The sequence below is a fragment of the Protopterus annectens genome, chromosome 8.part0 (assembly GCF_019279795.1).
Source record: "Protopterus annectens isolate FY-2018-M chromosome 8.part0, PAN1.0, whole genome shotgun sequence".
Taxonomy (NCBI): Eukaryota; Metazoa; Chordata; order Ceratodontiformes; family Protopteridae; genus Protopterus; species Protopterus annectens.
Window position 1 is genome coordinate 1,826,644,795 of NC_056741.1, and position 15,918 is coordinate 1,826,660,712.

Below are 15,918 nucleotides of genomic sequence, written 5' to 3' on the forward strand. Positions count from 1 at the left end.
TATCAAGTTGTCCAAGTTGCACTTGAATTGGGTTAGGGAGAAACTTTGCTTCACATGCATGTGGAGCCTGTTCCAGAGTGGAAATTATCTCTGGGATACATACCTGTCTCTCCAGCGGGTCCTATTTTTATCACAGGCAATGTTTAAATCTTGTTTTGAGGATATGCAGACCTCAGTCCAAAGACCTCATCTGTCTGACCTCGGTCCGAAGATGCCTTACATGCCAGGCATAAATCTCCCTTCAGCACTTTGACTGAATACATGGATATGGCTTTGTAGTCTGCATAGGAGATGCTATTTACATTGTGTATTCTTTTAGTAAGGAACCTCTGTGGACATTCCAGTTGCTCAATGTGCCTGGTTAGGTATATACCAAATGGAGCACTGTACTCATTGATAGGCCTGATGAGTGCCAACTACAGTGACCGTCGTGCCATACCTTCATTTATCAGTTGCGCAACATAAAGTGGTTTCCTCTGTACTGTAGACACAATATGGCCTAAGGCAGGATTACTGTCTATGTGTCTCCCCAAGTCCCTGACTACTGGGTCTCCTCTTAGGGTGTTTTATCACTATGGTAGTTACTAACAGTGGTTAACTTCCCAGAGGTAACTTGAAATCCAGCCAATGTACCGCTGCCAGAAACCTTCCTGACACACCACACGTCCAGCACATGACCTCAGCCCATGGGTGTAGGGTACATAAGTGGATATATGAGCGTAAGATCCTCAATCTAAATTGCCACCACTCTGAGTGCAGCATTCTCATTGCCATCAGTCTGAACATTGCATTGTCTTTATCGTTACCGGTGCATAGACTTATTCAGGTAGGTTCCCTACTGGGGAACCTTCTGTAGTCTTGCTTTTTATACATAAGATCTGTTTATGCCAGCTAAGTGAGGGATGTGTGACTGCAGTAAGCAGATTCCTTATAAAGACCTCTACTCCCAGTGTCTGCTTTTTGTTTAGGGGCTGAGCATGATTACAGAAATTGTGCTGTCTGCCAATCTTTCATCCCAAAAATCCTTTGAACCAGACTTTCCTCCTGAAATACTTACTTAGACACACAACATCTGAAGCAGCCCATGCAGAGCAAGATGCTGAAACCCTCAGACTTGAACATCCCTCTTCCACCCCAAAAAATTACCTCAAGAAAACAAGACTTGAATTTTCTGTTGCCCAGTCTGATTGAAATGTTTTTGCTGAGAAACAGCAGGAATTCACTGTATGTCCAACTTCTCAGAAGCCTGATACCATGATCCCACCAGAGGCCAGTATGTGTCTGCTTCCTGCATGTCTGATGAGATTGAGTCTAGCACAATGGTAGAGAAGGGAGGGGGCTAGGGTAATCATCTCAGACACCCAGAGGGCATACCTTAAATCTTTGTTAGGGAACAGGTAATGGATACTTTAATTGAGGTCTCCCAGGGTTCTGAACCACCATGGTTTATTAGGGCGTATGTCCTGCCTAAAAAAAAAAAAACAAACAAGCATGTTTCTCCTGCCTAGACATTATCAGGAAATAGAATGGCCAGAATTCTCAGAAGGCCGTACACAAATTTACTTTGGGGGAGACTATTACTAGGATCATGCAATACTTTGAATGGGAATCCAGACAACTCATTGATGTACAAAAAAGTTATGATTTGCTTGAGGTAGGGGTTCTTAAACCCACTCCTATTCCCCAGACCTAGAAGCATTCCTGCATGTTTTTGCATCCACTTGTGTCTTTCTTGATTCCCAGTCTCCAGCTCTCAAAAAGCTTGATGTATAGTTTATGATCCCTGAGGACATGAAGTTTCTCTACAAAAAAACCTGTAGTGTTCCCTTCATTTTTTCTACCTATATGATAAGCTCACTAAGCTTTTATCTACAGCTATTGTGTTGCCATCAGATAAAGAGAGATAGTAGGGCTATGGACCAGAATGGGAAAAAGGTTTGCATTTCTGCCACCTTGGCCTTTAGGGTCTTAAATTATCAAACTCAAATGGCAAAGTACCTTTTGTCCTGTCAAGGGGAGCTGAGTAAAACCATGGCTAATTTAGTGGACTTCGAGCACATGGCACAGGTTGTGTCCATATTCACTCAGGCTACTCAAATACCCATGCATTCCAGTAAATACAGCTGTGATGCTGCTGATACTTCCTCCAGGGCTCTAGCCAGTGGTTCCATTATCCAAAGATTTGCTTGGCTGTGCCTTCAGTCCATCCCTGAAGATATCTATCAAGGCCAAGCTATTGGAATCCCCCCCCCCCCATATGGAGGCCATTTGTTTGTCCCTACTGCAGCTGGACTTTTCAGAACTCTGCAGGAGAAGGGAACATATTGCAGGATATCAAGCAAATGTTTCTCACACCGGTCCCCAGATAGCTAAGGAATCACCATTCCTAGTCCACTTTCTTTGTCTATAGGGAGCAAAAGCCACCCCCAAAGGGCAGAAACCAGGCCAAGAAAAAACTTCAGGGCAAACCTACCAGTCAAAACTGGAAGAGTCCTTTTTCCAGATATAACAGCTTCTATCTGACTATCTTCTACCACCCTCCTTGGTCCCAAAAACTTACTCTCCCAGATTGGGAATTCATCACTTCAGACAAATGGGTCTTGTCCGTCATCCAACATGGCTATAGAATGTCTTGGAGGGAGCTACTCTTTATGAGAGGAATTCCTCCTCCTGCCTCACCAGGTTCACCTCATACCATCTCTCATTCAGGATTTTTTTTCTCCCAGGGGACTATAGAACCTGTACTACTCTTAGCCAGCCTAGAAAAAGTTTTTTGTTCAAGACTCCTTCTGGTTCTCATGAAGGAGGGTACTTGGGAGGCCCATCCTGGACTTGTCTCATCTCAACAACTTTCTGAAAGTGCCTCCTCTAAAGCTGCTTTCCTTCAAACTATACTTTTTTATATCCTTCCACAAGAATTTCTGTGTCCCTAGACTTGAAGAATACTTACCTGCACATTACTATTCACCACACCTGCAGGAAATTCCTCATGTTCTCTGTTTTTTCATTTCACTTTCAGTTTTCTGATTTACCCTGTATCCTGCCTACTGTTCCCAGGATATTCACAAAGTGTCTTGTTGCAGCCATAGCCTTTTGCAGAATCCATGTAATACAGGCATTTCCCTTCTTAGAAGATCTTCTTATCCATGTCTCTTCCCAGGACACTCTGCATCAGCACCTCAGCTTCACAATGTCCTTTTGAAAAACTCTTAACCTCAAAAAGTTCTTTCCAACCCCCTCACAGTATCTGGTCTTCTTAGGTTGCAGACTGAATGCCCTCTTGATGTTGGTCTTTCTCACTCGGGTGAAAGTCTTATCCCTTTCCACCTACTTTCAGTTCTTGCTTCCCCTGGAATCAACCTCAGTAAGAGAAATCCCAAGAACTCTAGGTCACATGACAGCCACAATGTCCTGCTATTTGCCAGACTGCACATGTGGAAGATCCAGTGGTACTTGTATTCCCTTTGGTCTCAACACTGTTAACCACTGAACTTTCAAATCCCTCTCTTGCCCTTTCTAAAGAGAGAGTTACAATGGTGGCTCTCTCAAATTCAGTTCAGTCCAGGGCTACCCTTCCACCCACCTACACCCACTCATGATCTACATACCGATGCTTAAGATCTGGCTTGGAGTGCATGGATGGGTTCCACCCAATTTCAAGGATAGTGGTCCCCCAACAAAATAAGGAACCACATCCATGTGAAGGAAATGAAGGCCTTATTCAAGTTTTTCATGTGTAATCCCACCTCTTGACCCCAGGCCCCTTCCAAGATTTCTACCGACAACACCACTGACGTGTGGCATATCAACAAATTTCGGGAATGGGACAACCTTGTCCTACCAAATGTAGGCTAGCTCTTCCTGCTTAGGAGTTCAAAATGAAAGCAGATTTGTTCCTGCAAGTGGTTTACATTCAGTCAAAGACAGTGCTCTTGCAGAGTCACTAAGCAGGTCCATGGATAACCCTCACGAATGGATATTGAACAGAGAGGTCTTCATGGACATAATCTACATATGAGATATTACTCAAATAGATTGTGGTTTGTCTCCTCCCAGAACAGACATTTGAATCTCTACTGCTCCAAGACGCCGTGTCTCCAGGCCTGAAGAACAGGCACCCTGTCATTTTACCGCTGGGGGAGGTCCTTTTATTTTTTTATGTTTATTTTTTATTTTACATTGGTTAGCAAGGTGGTACACTGGTCACAACTGACTATATGCAGATGCAGCCTGGGTGAAAATTCAAAAAGGAGGAAAAAAGAGAGAACAGAGAGGCAGTAAGCTGTACATAAAAACAGAACAGGAAGTAATGATATAAAACAAAAAATGTACAGGGGGTAATTAATACATGTAGGAATATTTATGAGAGAAATGCAAATTTTATAGCTCAGATAATTGCATTTTTTGGGTTTACATCATGATGGAAGTACTGTGGGGTAACAAGATTCAGAGCAGGGGATGGTGGGAGAATTAGGATGTGTTAGTAGTTGAAGTGAGTCATTTTGCCTTTCCCCTCCCCCAAGTCCCAAAGGTCCTTCTGAAGATAAAAAGGGACAGACCAAAAGTCTTGCTAGTGACTCCCTAATAGCCCAGTGAGCATTGGTCACCCTTCTCCACCTAGTCAGGGGCAATAACTGCAAGTTACCTCACAAGGTAGACTTGCACATAAAAAAGGCAACCTGATACACCCCAACCTGCATTCTCTCGGCTTGACTCTTTGGGATGATAGAATTTTAATTCCTTTTAGGCTCCAGTTTTCAGAGGATGTGCTCCAGGAGGTGATTAAAACCTACCACTAGAAAATTTTACATCTCCAAGTGGAAAAGATATTCCATCTATTGTTTCAAGAAATTTTATCTTTCTTGTGTGAGTTGCTCAAAAGTGGACTAACCTTTTCCTCCATCAAGATACACTTGTCTACTTGCTGTACCTACATGTCTTTAAACCCTACTAGAAATTAGGTCAAAGAGTTTTCAATAGACATCCTTCACTTGAACCCACCCAGAAGGGCTGTTCCACTACCTTGGGATCTGAATTTTCTTTTGGGAAAACTTACTTTACCATCTTTTGAACCACCTGCTTAAAATTCTGTATTTGGGAAATAGTCCTGCTGGTTGCTCTTACACCTGCTGGAAGAGTTTCAGACCTTCAAGACCTAATGACCATTCCTCCCTTCCTTCCTTCCTTCCTCATCTTCCATAAGGATAGCATCTCGTAGTAAATGAACTGTCTCTCAACCAGTCCATCCATATGCCTACCTTTATTTCCTAATCCACAGAATAATAGTAAAAGACTCCTCCATTCGCTGGATGTACACAGAGAGGTATGATTCTTCCTAGACAAGACTAAAGCTTTCAGGAAAACTGACCAGCTGTTTATTCCCCTTCCAGGAGGGTAAGTTGGATAACCTAGTTTCCAAACAGACTATCTCCAACTGGATCTCTAAATGTATCTCCTTATATTATTCCTTTCGTGGCAAGTCCCTGTCTTCACCCATGACGTCCAGTCCACTAGAACAGTCTCCTCATCTGGAGCCTTCTTAAAAGGCATTGACTGCAGATTTTTTCAGGAGGCAGCCACTTGGTTGCATATTCATACCTTTACTAGATGCTACAAAATTCATGCATTGTCCAGATTTAGAACCTCCTTTGCTAGATCTGAATCCATCTACCCTATCAACCTCTGTGAACTGCAACTTGAGTACTTTATGTATTGACAATGTGCTTTTTCAACTTGTTATAGCTGTCCAGATATTTGCACTATGTATACTTAGTTAATATGTTATTGTTCTGTATTAGGTTTTGTAATAACATTATTTAACTATAACCATATTATGTCAGTGTGGAGTTTTTCTCCCCTAGCCTCTGTTAAACATGTGATATTATCCCAGTCAGACTTTCCAGGTAAACAAATGTCAAATAAATAAAATATATATTTTACATTTGAGTGGAAGGGAATGCAAATAAATTTTAACAGCACAAAAAGCATGACTTAGCACATTATAACTATTTGATAAGGGAGACTGAGAAAGAAAGTAGTGTTTGGAAAAGATGTTTGTAATAGAAGGCAGGACAGGAAAAGGGAGAAATATAGAAGAAAACAATGGAAACGAAAGAAAAGCAGTGAGTTGCAATAAAAAGCAGTAGAAATGAGGTTAAGGTAGTATACAGTAATAATTTAAAAAGTTAGGGGAGGGTAAGAGAGCACTCTTGAGTTCAACCAGGATTAGATAAGGAGCAGATCCATGACCTGGATAGTTGTCTTCAAATCTCAGAGATATGTTTTGGTTGGTAGCTGTGGAATATAGAGGTAAGGGCTGGGAATGCTGCAGGTTTGTAAATGATTTTGTGGGCAGCTGTAAGTTGTAGATAGCTGAGGTGCTGTGGAATTTCAAGACAGTTAAGAGAGTCTTACAATGGTATCTAAAAGGAGGGTGTTGTCACTTGTTTGCCTGTTTGTCATAAAGTCCATTTGTTGTTGGGAAATAATAGAGGGGAGTCTATTTGCTATAACATGGGCTAATATCTTAAGATCAGTGTTTATGAGTGCTATTGGTCTATAATTCATTAATGTCAATCAACTCCCAAAAATATTAAAACATGTCTTTATTACTATGCATGCCCTTATTAAATTCTTTATTACAAAGAATTGGAATGTCATGTCACCAATTACATGGGAAAATGTTAGCAATCTTGATATCAAATATATCTCATCTCACATATTAATTTATTCAAAAACAAATAAAATTTGCCTACAAATTGTCATTATAAGCTAACCTTTAAATAAGAAATGAATGTAGTATAACCAGTCTTTCTTGCATCTTCTCCCTTTTCTTAGTATATGTGTAACTAGATTTCCCTAAATATACAAGTAAATGGTCAAATTTCTAGTTTTACTTTATATATAGACTATCCCCATTCTAACTATCCCTTATGAGACCAAATGAACATAAGAATTTTCATACTTTACTTGACGATGTAGTGACGTCTTGTGTATATATTGTATATTTATATATATATATGTATATATATATATATATATATATATATATATATATATATATGACGTCTTGTGTATATATTGTGTATATATATATATATATATATATATATATATATATATATATGTATAATTTTCTCAGTTCGAGATTGTTGTCTGTTTTTTTGTGTTTTTGAGTTACTGTATTGTTGTTGTTTGAAAAAGAAAATTGAAATAAAGAGATTTTGGAAAAAAAAAAGACAGTTAAGAGAGTGTGGAGCTGTGCGATGATGGGAATAATAAGTTGCATTAGCTGCAAATTTTGCAGTTTTATTGTAACAAATTTCTAGCTTTGTTTTTAGTTTTTTTAGTGAGGTTTGTATATTGGTGAGGATAGGAGATCCACATACAAGGGAACATAACAGGAAGATGATAGCGAGGGTATATTTGGTGGATGTGTTTAGAAATTGTTTATGCCTGTAAATAATCCTAAGTTTCTAATGATTTTTTTAATACTGTTTTGTATATGGAGATCGAATTTGAGGTTTTAATCTATAGTCACACCTAATAGTTTAATATGGGGAATTACTTCTATTACTGTGTTATTTTGGAAAAGAACTGTGAAATTAGTTTTGTTTAGAGAAGATGTTTTAGGGCTGAAAAGGAGGGGCTTGGTTTTCTTGAGACTGAGTAACAAATACATATTACTAAGCCTGATGTTGATAGAGATTTATACTTCTTGAGTTATTTGTTGGTGTGGCAGACTATTAGAGAAGCAGGTAACAACTGAATCATGTGCATGTTGTGCCATGATAGGAAAAGGTATGAAGGTTATTGATAAAAACATTGAAAAGGAGGGGACCAAGGATTAACCCTTGGGAAACTCCAGTGATGTTAGGTAGATATGGTGAGGGAAACTTGCTATGTTACTGATTGCTTTCTGTTTACCAGGTAGCTAGTGAACTACTGGATAGAGAACGATGAAAGACCAAGAGTACAGCGTGTTTGTAAGAGTTTAGGGTGGGAAACTGAATCAAGAGTCTTGAATAGGTAAAATAATTTTGAGAAATAGTGAAGAGACATGTTTGCCAGAGTCTCTTGCTTTGTTCATTTGTTCACGGTATCCATGAGGGACAGCAGTGCAGTTATACTGTGAGCTGGGTTAAAGCCATTTTGCGTGGGAACTAGTAACTGATTATAGAGGAGATAATTGAGAAATTGTTTATGTGCACATTTTTCAAGAAGTTTAGAGATAGATTGCAATGGGGTGATACATAGTTCTGTAGAGTTACCTCCTTTATGCTGGGGGATAATGAAAGACTTTTCCCATAGGGTTGTCATACAAAATTCGGTGATGGGTATGTTAGTAAGTATGCTAATATTTAGATATTCAGCACAAAGATTATCTGTGGAGACAGAGTAGGGTTTAAGCTTATGAAGTTAATGGGAACAGGATGGAGTGTGAAAGCTGAAAAAATTAAGGATGCTTGAGCGGAGTTGAAAAAAGAAGACTAGGAGGATAGACGTTGGTGATATTCAGAGAAGAAAGTGTATTTGGAGTAGAGTTATGTAAGTTTAGAGACTGTGAGGGGGTGGATGGGAAGGGTAAGTGGTAAGGTCAGAGATAAATTCAATAAAGTAGGTATTGAAGGTGCTAGTGGTTTGGTAAGGTGATTTATCTGGACATGGGCTGGGGTTGCTTTTGTTTCCAAGAATCAGAAGCAGTGAAAAAGAAGATGAGAACTTTTTGGAATTATGTTTGTGACTGGTTTGTAGAAGTGTTTTTTTTCTCCTTAGTTACCTCCTTTTTGACCTGGTTACAGAATTGCCTATAATTTACTAAGTATATGCTGGTTTTATTTTTATGACTTTGCTTCCATGCTTTATTTCTGTTGGTCATTAGTTGTTTACTTAGGTTTGATAGCCATGGAGCATGGTTGGATTTGATCCATTTTTGTGAAGGGGTAATGCTATTGAGGATGTCTAAGAATGTTCCATTAAAGTGATTTCTGTATTGTCTAAAGGTGAAGTTTTTGGTATGTACCACACTAGTTCATAGTTTTTAACAGATTGTCAAATTCCTGTTGGTTAAAGTTGGATAGTTTCCGGGTCATTATGTACTGATATTTCTTATAAGGGTGGGAGATTGTTCTATGGGTGTGTGTTGGTAAGTGATCAATTAGGGTGTCTGGAAGTGTGCTAACCTTAATAAATTTACTCAGGTCAGAGATGAAAATCCAGTCTAAGACAGAGTACTGAATATTTTTTTTTGTTGTTGTTAAAATCTAGTTGGTGTTATAATGAGTTATGTAAAGTCATAAAGATTCATAATAGAGGTTGGGAAGTCAGATGAAAAATTCTGCCAGTTAATATTGACATCTCCTAATGTGATTGTTTCACTGGTAATGATGCAGTCCAAAAAAGGATATCTTCTAGGACTGGAATGTTATATTTTTTATATACATATATATTCTAGGCTAGGAATGTTATATTATATGTATTAAACAATATTTATATTATGTTATGTATTAAGGACCCTTTTATTGGTGTTATCTCTTCAGCAGTGACATAGACATCTCTTCATAGTTTCATAAGACACTTTAAGTTAGATGTAAGTTCAAGATCTAGGATGACCTTCAGAGCTTCCTTTCTTCTAGGGATCATTTTTATGATGCAGTTCAAGAGAAGAAACTAGGGACTTTGATGAACTGAATAGACTGGATTGCGTAAGATACAAAAATGATGCACATATTTAGGTCTTCATGGTCTGCATCCATTCACGTCAACATACTATCCCACCATTTCCCATCCTAGTGCAAATTATTCCTTGAGGATGTATCTTGAGATGTTGCCCCAGATGCCTATATGTACATAGTCATTTACAACTATAATTATAGCTGGGCAAAATTGATCTGGAGAGAAGGGAAAATGTGGGTCATTATGGAAGTGATCAGAAGAATTTTGATACTGTGTCTCTTAAAAGTGCTGAGCAATTGAGGTTCCAGTCCTGCTGCTGAAATGAATGGATGTGGCAAATGAAAATCTAATATTACAGTAAATGCATAACTTTCATACACCAGACAATTCCTGATTCCTTTAAAAAGTCAGTAGAGCATTTGAAGGTTTATTTTGCATTTTGTCCCTTAATATTTAAATGTTGGTGTGCAAGCACGCATCTGTTTGATGGCAGTGTATATATGTGCTTGCAAGCATGTGCCATGTGAGTTAACTTGTGTATGTGTGTGTGTGTGTGTGTGTGTGTGTATGTGTGTGTGTGTGTGTGTGTGTGTGTGTGTGTGTGTGTGTGTGTGTGTGTGTGTGTGTGTGTGTGCGTGTGTGTGTGTGTATGCATGTGTATATTAGAGACAGAAGTGTAGTCTTTAAATTTCTGTGAAACATAATTGTCACGCTTCGGTTTTAGGGATAAGAAAAGAAGTCAGAGAACTAGAACTTGAGTTCTGGGCAACTGTTATTGTGTCAGAGAACTGGAACATGAATTTTTCTGCTCAATTTACTGTATGTATTTATAGGTATATATGCATCCTTATTATGTTTATACAGCTGAAAGTGTGCTTGCATGTATTTGCATGATGTTTTCCTTGTGCTGCACATCAGTCATGGGAGACAGCTATATTGTACACGACTGAACTTCCAAAAATAAAAAAAACATGTCCTTATCACAATGTGTGCCCTTATTAAAATTTATATCACTAAAAATTGGAATGTCACATCTCCAATTACATGGGAAGGCGTTAGCAATCTTGCTATTAAATACATCTCATCTCACAAACTAGTTTATACAAAAACAAAAAAGAAACACTATTATCAGAAATATTGGGGTTACTTACTAGATGTAATTCTTAACAAAGAAAGATAATATATATTATGCAATAACTGCATTATAACCAGTTTTTAGTTTTTTTCTTTCTTTTTTTCCTCCTTTCCCTTTTTCCTCTTTATATGTCTAATTGTATTCCCTAATTACATTAAGTATAATAAGTGTTTGAATTTCTATGTTTATCTTCTTCATAAAATATGGCCCTTATACTATCCCTCACTTTCTTGAGTGATGTTAAAAACATTTTATACTCCATTTGATGATGTAGTGACTTCTATTGTATATAGTGTATATATATATATATTTTATACTCCATTTGATGATGTAGTGACTTCTATTGTATATAGTGTATATATATATATATATATATATATATATATATATATATATATATATATATATTTCTTGAGTTATTTTTTTTTTGAATGTTTCCTTTTTGCATGTAGTTTGTTTTGTGTGTTTGATTGGATGTATCGCTGTTAATATCTGAACATTCAAATAAAGAGATTTTGGAAAAAGGATATTTGTTTGGCTGCATTCTTATGTTTATACATGGAAATTAAGATTGTGGTACTTAATTCTTCCTTTCTTTTGCAGCATCCAGAGCTGTTGAGTGTCGGCTGCTCTGTGGTGAACAGTCTCCTGGAAGGTGAAGTGACAGTGGAATCACAGAGTGCTATACAACACTGCCATCTACAGGTAGAATAATTCACTGCATGAGTATTTCCCCCATGTTCACCTCCACAACCATGAACTTGATAAACAGAAAATGAATGATAGCTATATGTACCCAACAGTAAAGTGTATTGCAAAGTACACAACATACAGTTTCAATAAAAACTGGAAACCTGCCTCAAGGTTTGTGAACCCCAGAATAGGTTATATTAAGGAAGGGACTGCAGTGAACCAAACCCTGAATGGAGGATGTGGCCATGTGGGAACTTGCTTTTCACAACATCCAGGTCTTTGATTTGGGCACTTTTTTTTTTCAATTATTGCTGAAATGAGACATCAGTCAACTGCATGGCTAATTACACCATACCCCAAAGAGACAGTTAATCATAATCATTAAAAATATATTAGTGCACTTACTAGCATGCTTAAACTATCTCTGGTTGGATACACGATAATGGAAAAGATTGCAACAAGTGCGTATTTATACCACAAAGACAAGCTTTCCATAACTAAGTAAATTTAAAACATAAAAAAATAGCTAGAAGCAGTAACACTTGACCTATTCCTTTTAACAAATTAGAGAATTATTCTCAGAGCTAGCTGTGTGGTACAAAGGGGTGAAAGAATATGGGTCACTGGCACCACAATTAAGCTGAGGGAGATCCAATTGCTGGTAGGAGCTGACAGGGATAGGTGGCAGTGAAACCAGTGCTTTCTCATCCTTCTTAGAAGGACAGTATGAAAATAGAACTGTCTTACTGGGAGTAACTCAAGGCTCAAACTTGGTGGAACAGCCTCCCAGAATAAAATAGTCTAGTACAGTATGACTCATAAAAGCTGAACTGCTTTTCATAAAGAAATAGTCATCAAAAATTGTAACAAGCTTTTTTTTTGTAGGGAGCAAGCCACCAACACACAAAAGTCTCAGTCTTTCTCTGAGATGTTTGTTGTCGTCTTTGGACTATAGAATGATTAACTAATAGATTTAAGTCCCCAAAGTTCACTTCTGTGGGAATAAGCAATTAAAGACTTAAGCAATGAAGTAGAGCAGCTGTGAAGCAAGCAGACCCTGAGCAGTTACAGCTAGTGCAAACATAAGCAGCATAGTTAGTAACTGGCATGTCATATTATCAACATATAAATCCCATGCTACTGAGATTGCACTGGCTTTCTATTCAATTTCCTGTCATATTCAAAATCTTTGTTGTGTTTTGATGTCCCTAAATGACTTGGGTCCCTTTTATCTGAAAAGAGTTTGCTGTTGTATTCTTTGCGCCTCATTTAATGCACTCTGCCAGTCAATGGTTATGTTAGTTCCTTAGGCATGGTTGGAAGGTTTTGCTGTTAAATCTTTTGCCCATCAGGCACTTCACCTTTAGAATCTGCCTCCATGGCTTTGAGAGTTTTCTCCCTAGGTCTGTGCTAAGAGCTATCTGAAAACCTGCTTTTTTACCAGGTTTTAATGAAAACTGCTGGGAGCAGTGATTAATTCTGCCATAAATACACCTTTTTATTAAAAAAACAGTGTTGTTCTTATTGTTTGCTTTATCTGTCTTATTATTTATCCTTGCTCAAGAGCTTATGTTTTTAACACTTTAATAAACTGAAGCTGAAGTTGGTCAGGAAGTGGTCTCAGATATTTAACTTTGTCAACAGATGGAATAAGTATTCCATCACTGGAAATGAGAGAAAGGAATGAAGGTCTGTACTCATGAAGGGACATGGGGGTCAGGCTTCACCCGCATGATCAAACAATTCCAGCTCTGGGTAAACTTTGCATTGCACACATGAATGGAAGTTATTGGTTAACTGTCACTGTACCTATAAAGTCAAAGGTTGTCCATTCTTTGTTTTTAACTTGCTGCTATATGAAACTTACAGTTCTCCACTGGAACTTTGATTTAAGTTTTGTGTAAAAATATTAATTTTTATAAATTTTCTTCACTATGTTTTTAAAGCAAGTATTCCAGGCCCAATTAAATCTCACACATTTTCTTTCTTCCTGTTTGTGAGATTTAAGAACATTGTACTCCATGGAGTAAGGATGGTACACAGTAGAATGGTATATGAAACACCTTCCCTAAACAAAGGGATAAGATCTTGTACTCAGTCTTAACCCGGTTTGTAACCACACTCCATGCATGGAGCACACATGCAAGTGACCCTGTTCAGAGACAACTTACCAAATGCACACATACATACCCCATTTTCCTAAGTCAAGGAACCAGAACCACATACCTAAAGCTTCATAGTTTGCCCAAACTGCATTTAGGTTCACAGACCATCGAGAAATGTAAAGTCCTTTTCATTATAACAATATTTGGTTGTACCCATCCAACAGACTAAACACGTAAACATAGATAACGATTCCGCATGTTTAACAAAGATAGCAATATATATTACACAGTCCTGATATCAGTTGCTTGACTATAATGTCCCAGGTTATAGTTATTTTAAGGGGAGCTGTGTATGTATATTGTATGTGTGTGTGTATATTTTATATATATATATATATATATATATATATAGTGTGTGTGTGTGTGCATGTGTGTGCTTGTACATGTATGTATATATATATATATATATATATATATATATATATATATATATATATATAGGTCTACTTCAATACATCGACTTAGTCAAAACCCAGTTCATTGAGACCACATCAACAAAACAGTACAACGTCAAACACCAGGAACATTGAAAACTAACCCTGGGAGAAGAACTACTTGGCTACTATGGTGAACTTTGCCATTTCCCCACTGTAGTGCATTCTCAGAGTTAGTATATTTAGTTGAGAGGGTGAAGCCCCCCACATTGGTGGGTTTTACTTGCATTTTTTTTTGTCAAGTGATTCAGTTCTCAGGGTAAGCTTTGCAGTTCCGGGTGTTCAATATTTTAAGGTTCTGATCATGTGGTCTCGATGAACTGGGTTTTGAGGATGATTTAAGTTGATGTTTCAAAGTAGATCCATATGTGTGTGTGTGTATATATATGCACATATATATATCTATATATATATATATATATATATATATATATATATATATATATATATATATATATATATATATATATATATATATATATATATATATATATACACACACACACACACACATATATATATATATATATATAGATATATATATATATATATATATATATATATATATATATATATATACACACACACACACACACACACACACACACACACACACACACACACACACACAGTGGATATAAAAAGTTTACACACTCCTATTAAAATGCCAGGTTTTTCTGATATAAAAAAATTAGACCCCAATAAATCATTTCAAACATTTTCCCACCTTTAATGTGACCTATAACCTGTACAATTCAATTGAAAAACAGACAAATTAGGTAGGGGAAAAAATGTAAAAAATAAAAAAAATGTACAATAAGCTGGTTGCATAAGTGTGCACACCCCTAAAACTAATACTTTGTTGAATCACCTTTTGATTTAATTACAACATTCAGTCTTCTTGGGTACATACCTGCCATCAATTAAAGAGACTCTGATTAACCCCAAATAAAGTTCAGCTGTCCTAGTACGATTTTCCTGGCGTTTACTCAGTTGCCTGCTACAGCAAAAGCTATGGTTCACAGAGAGTTTACAAAGCATCAAAGGGATCTCATTGTTGAAAGGTATCAGTCAAGAAAAGGGTACAGAAAAAATTTCCACAGCATTGGATATACCATGCAACACAGTGAAGACAGTCATCAAAAAGTGGAGAAAATATGGGACAACAGTGACATTGCAAAGAACTGGACGTCCCTCCAAAATTGATGAAAAGACGAGATGAAAACTGGTCAGGGAGGCTGCCAAGAGACATACAGCAACACTGAAGGAGCTGCAGGAATGTCTGGCAAGTACTGGTTATGTACTACATATGATAGCGTATTCTGCATATGTCTGGGCTACGGGGTAGGTTTGCAAGACGGAAGCCTTTTTCTTACACAGAAAAATATCCAGGCCCGGCTAAAATTTGCAAAACAATACATCAAGTCTCCCAAAAGCATGTAGGAAAATGTGTTATGGTCTGATTAGACCAAGGTTGAACTTTCTGGCCACAATTCCAAAAGGTACATTTGGTACAAAAAAACCCACTTCGCATCACCAGAAGAACACCATCCTCACGGTGAAGCATGGTGGTGGCAGTATCATGCTTTAGGGTTGCTTTTCTTCAGCTGGAACTGGGGCTTTAGTCAAGGTGGAGGGAATTATGAGCAGTTCCAAATACCAGTCACTTTTGGCCCAAAACCTTCAGCTGTCTGCTAGAAAGATGAAGAGGAATTTCACCTTTCAGCCTGACAGTGACCCCAAGCATACATACAAATCAACAAAAGAATGGCTTCACCAGAAGAAAATTAAAGTTTTGGAATGGCCCATCCAAAGC

The 15,918-nt window shown here is 37.6% G+C and overlaps 1 protein-coding gene across 1 annotated transcript in view; it reads left to right on the forward strand.

Moving 5' to 3' along the window:
- Positions 1-15,918, forward strand: part of FCSK (fucose kinase) — a 1,855,962-nt gene that overhangs the window by 1,442,479 nt on the left and 397,565 nt on the right. Inside the window, exon 11 of the mRNA XM_044081314.1 lies at positions 11,414-11,515. Within this exon, the coding sequence (XP_043937249.1) occupies positions 11,414-11,515 (102 nt within the window). The remainder of the gene's footprint in view (positions 1-11,413; positions 11,516-15,918) is intronic.